This window comes from Cebus imitator, unplaced genomic scaffold (assembly GCF_001604975.1).
Source record: "Cebus imitator isolate Cc_AM_T3 unplaced genomic scaffold, Cebus_imitator-1.0 Scaffold339, whole genome shotgun sequence".
Taxonomy (NCBI): Eukaryota; Metazoa; Chordata; class Mammalia; order Primates; family Cebidae; genus Cebus; species Cebus imitator.
The window spans coordinates 706,726-710,871 of NW_016107654.1; the positions used below are offsets into that span (position 1 = coordinate 706,726).

A 4,146-nucleotide genomic window follows, 5' to 3' on the forward strand; every position below is an offset into this window, starting at 1 on the left:
CCAGGTCTCACGCCCCCCCAGGTCTCCTCACGCTCCCCCAGGTCTCTTCATGCTCCCCCCCGGTGTCCTGATACTGCCCCAGGACTGCTCACACTTGTCTCCTCACATGTGGTCCCCTCGCCCTCCATCCTGAGGTGGTGGTTCTCAGTGCTTCCTGGGCAGGGCATCTGGGGGGAGCAGCCCCTGGGAGCTTGAGGGCTGCATGAGTGGGGGTTGGGGGAAGCTGTCTTGAGTCACTCCGGACGACCGATGAGGCAGAGCTCACACCACCCTACGGGGGGGTGCGTACTTGGTTTTTATGGCCTGTCGTGTTCCCAAAAGAATGAAGTGACTGACAAAGTGCGCGGCTCACCGAGGCCCTGTCGGTGAGGGCGGGGGTGGAATGGAACGGACGGAGTGACCACTTCACAGGCCTGTGGGCACCATGACCACCTCGAAACTCAGCTCTGGCCGATCTGCTTTCTCCCATAACCGCATTCGCCGTGAGGAGATGATGTAGAGACAGTGTCCCGCTGTCGCCCAGGCCGGAGTGCAGTGGCGCGATCTCGGCTCACTGCAACCCCACCTCCCTGGCTCAAGCGATTCTCCTGCCTCAGCCTCCTGGGTAGCTGGGACCACAGGCACGCGCCTCCTGGCCCAGCTAATTTATTTTTAGTTTTAGTTTTTTGTGAAGATGGGGTCTTGCTACGTGGTCCAGGCTGGTCTCAAACTCCTGGTCTCAAGTGCTCCTCCCACCCTGGCCTCCCAAGTTGCTGGGATTACAGGTGTGAGCCACCGTGCCTGGCCTAAAACTGTGTTTTAGAATATGTGTCATTGAAGTACTTCTGCCTGAATGGCATTTCTTTCACGGGATTAGGTCTGTGTTCCGTGATGGGGCAGCAGCTGTCCTGGGTGGGATCTCGGTAGAGACCAGGGCTGGGGAGGGCTCATGGCCTGTGTAGATGAGGGTAGTGTCCAGGCAGGGCAGCCTCCTTCAGCCCGAGTGGGGGGCAAGGCCAGGCTCCTTCCAGGAGTTTGTTTTAGATTTGCTGCACCTGAGGGCAGAGGCAGCTGTGCATGGTCCATCCCAGGCGAGCCCAGACAGCCGTGTCCACCAAGGGGACGCCATGAGATGGGGCTGGCTGGCCGCCCCATGTGATTGGGGTTTGGTTCAAGGCACTCGGCTCCCAGCTGGGCAATCAGGACAGCAAGGCCTTGGCTTGGGGCAGGGGGTGTGGGAGGGCAGTGGGGATTGGCCTAGGGATGGGGGAGGGGGGACTGGGGGAGGGAAGGGGGGATTAGGGTAGGGATGCGGATGGGGGAGGGGAGATTGGGGTGGGGAGGGGGCAGTGGAGGAGGATTTGGGGAGGAGGAATGGGCAGCATGGGGGATGGGGGGATGGATAGAGGGGATCTGGGGAAAGGGGAATTGGGGGGAAAAAGGCGATTGGGAGGAGGGGGATTAGGGTAGGTAGGGGCCAGGGATAGTCAGAGGCTGGCACTCCCTTGCACTCACCTGCGGTCCCCGGAGGGCCGGTCCAGAACATGTGCAGGTGTGAAGGGTACTGTGAGTACACCAGCTGCTGCTGCTTCAGGGTCCCTGCTCCCAACATGGCCCTGAGTGAGCTGTTCCGGACACTGGGGAGTGCAAGCAGAGCAAGGCTACTCACCACTGCCTCCCCCAGCAGATCATGGGGGCGGCCGCTCAGCAGCTGCTGGACCTCTGCTGAAGAGGAGCCACTCTGTCCCCCCGCCTTCCGCCCACAAAGAGATCCTGGAAGAGCTGGAGAAGCCTGGGACAGGAGACCCTGACCCTTTGGCCCCACAAGGTAAAGGACCCCCACCACCGCTCGGCCAGTGTGGCCCACAGGCCCTCGGCATTGGAGACTCAGGCTGAGCGGCACCGATGCCCAGCATCGCTGTGGAGGCAGGACCCCTCCACTAGGTTTGGTTTTATAGATGGACAAGAGCCTTACGTGCCCAGAGGGGCCTGTGCCTGCCCCCTGGCTCTAGGGTCAAGGCTTGGCAACTGCACTGCTGCCCAGAACACCCTGGTGTGCTCCCCTGTGCCTGCGCCCTGTCTCACCCCACCACCGCCAGGGCTGGGCTGGTGCCACCAGACGCCCTGCAGAGGCGCGTGCTGGGCACTTCCCGCCCTCCCTGCGTGACCCCTCCCCTGCCTTGCACACTGGGTCTCCAGCGAGCCTGCCCTTCCTCAGCCCTGCCGACCTGTGCCTCCCTGCAGGAGGCTTTGCTGTAACTGCTGTGTAGCAAAATCCCAGCACCCAGTGTCCCGCCCGCAGCCTGGCTGCTGGGCTGGGGGCATTTGCAGGGCAACTGTCCCAAGTCCATCCTGCCCAGCAGTGCTGCCATGCGCCTGCCGCAGACCTGCCCACTCCGCCGTCCGTCATCCACGGGTCACTGGCAAGCTGGTGGGCTCCTGCTATATTCGGTTCTGTCTGGGCTGCCCTCTTAGAACTGTCTGGTCCTGTTCTCTGCCCACGCTCTGCAGGGCTCGGAGCTGCTTTGTTGGTTGTGTTAGTTCTGCATGTGCTGTAGGTAGAGACCCCTTGTTAGTTCCATTGTTGGCAGTTGCCCTCTCGCTTATCCATGGGTGGAAATGCAGCCACGGAACAGGGACCCTGCTGCGCCTTCACGGAAACCAGCCCTCTGGCACCGTGATTTGTGTTTTGGGTCTTCTTTATTCTTTCCTTATTCCTGAGTCATAAATATATTTTCTAAAGACAATTTTCTCTCCGCTTTAGCTTTTACTTTTGCCTTCCATGTAGAGGTCTTTCATTTATATGTAGTTTACACTGCAAGGATGAGGGAAGAAATTCATCTTTTTCTTACACTTTACAGTGATGAGTTACCCAACACCATTAACAAAACAATCTGTCATCTCTCTCTTGCTTTTTTTGTGCCATCAGGTATCAGGTATCTGCATCTACATGGATGTTTTTGTTTAAGTAACAACTCCCCCCACTTCAGACGGGGGCTCGTTCCGTGGTCCAGGCTAGAGTGCAGTGGTGAGATCACGGCACACTCAGGCCTTGACCTTCTGGGCTCAGGTGAGCCTTCCACCTCAGCCTCTCGATAGATGGGACTTGAGGTACACCACTGCACCTGGCTATGTCTATGTATATATATTTTGTATTTTCTTTTCTTGTTGTTTCTTGTAGAGGTGGTATCTCGCCTTGTTACCCAGGCTGATTTTGAACTCCTGGGCTCACAGGATCCTCCTGCCTCGGCCTCCCAACGCACTGGGATGACTTGAGCCAGCACGCCTGGTCCAGTTGTTGTTTATTAACTAGTGATGCTTGTGTAATGTGCATACAGAACGCACCCTGTAGGTGGACGGTGTGATGACTCCATAAACTGAACTCACTTGTGAGCCAGATAAAGAAACATAAAGAAATCAGGCCACACGTGGTGGCTCACGCCTATAATCCCAGCACTTTGGGAGGCTGAGGCGGGCGGATCATGAGGTCAGGAGTTCAACACCAACCTGACCAACATGATGAAACCCCCGTCTCTACTAAAAATACAAAAATTAGCCAGGCTTGGTGCACCTGTACTCCCAGCTACTCGGGAGGCTGAGGCAGGAGAATCACTTGAACCTGGGAGGCAGAGGTTGCAGTGAGCCAAGATCACGCCACTGCACTCCAGCCTGAGCAGCAAGAGTGAAACTCCATCTCAAAAAAAGAAAAATGAAAAGGATGTATCTTGACCTCTACTCATTTTCTAAAAAAAATAAATTTAGTTGGATAATATGAAAGGTAAAACGTTAAATCTTACAGACAGATTTCTTAAACAAGACATAAAATGTATTAACCACAAAATAAAAAAATTGATAAATCGGATCCTATTAAGTTTTAAAATTTCTATTCATCAAAAGATACGACTAAGATAGTGAAAAGTGAATAGAAAATAGTTTTAATATACATACCAGACAAAGGACTCACATGGAGAATATCTAAGAATTCCTACTAATAAACAGGAAAGAAAGATAAGAGGAAAATGGGCAAAAGGCAATCAAGGCTATCCAAGTGGAAATGAAAGGTGCTCGGCCTCACAGTTCACCCTTTTCTGAATGGCTGTCTGGCTGGTCCACCACTGTCTCTCTCTCTTTCTCTCCCCCCTCCCTCCCCTTCCCCCTCCCTCCCTC

At 55.1% G+C, this 4,146-nt stretch overlaps 2 protein-coding genes across 5 annotated transcripts in view; one reads left to right on the top strand and one right to left on the bottom strand.

Annotated features, from left to right (window-relative positions):
• C8G (complement C8 gamma chain) overlaps positions 1-4,146 on the bottom strand; it is a 618,926-nt gene that overhangs the window by 70,607 nt on the left and 544,173 nt on the right. The window lies entirely within an intron of this gene.
• The window catches only part of PNPLA7 (patatin like phospholipase domain containing 7), a 71,688-nt gene that overhangs the window by 23,507 nt on the left and 44,035 nt on the right, over positions 1-4,146 (top strand). For 2 of the 4 annotated variants that reach the window (XM_017505458.2, XM_017505461.2), the window contains exon 12: positions 1,667-1,807. In XM_017505458.2, the coding sequence (XP_017360947.1) occupies positions 1,667-1,807 (141 nt within the window). Of the gene's footprint in view, positions 1-1,663; positions 1,808-4,146 lie in introns of all 4 variants that reach the window. The other 2 variants (XM_017505460.2, XM_017505463.2) reach the window with 1 other exon arrangement.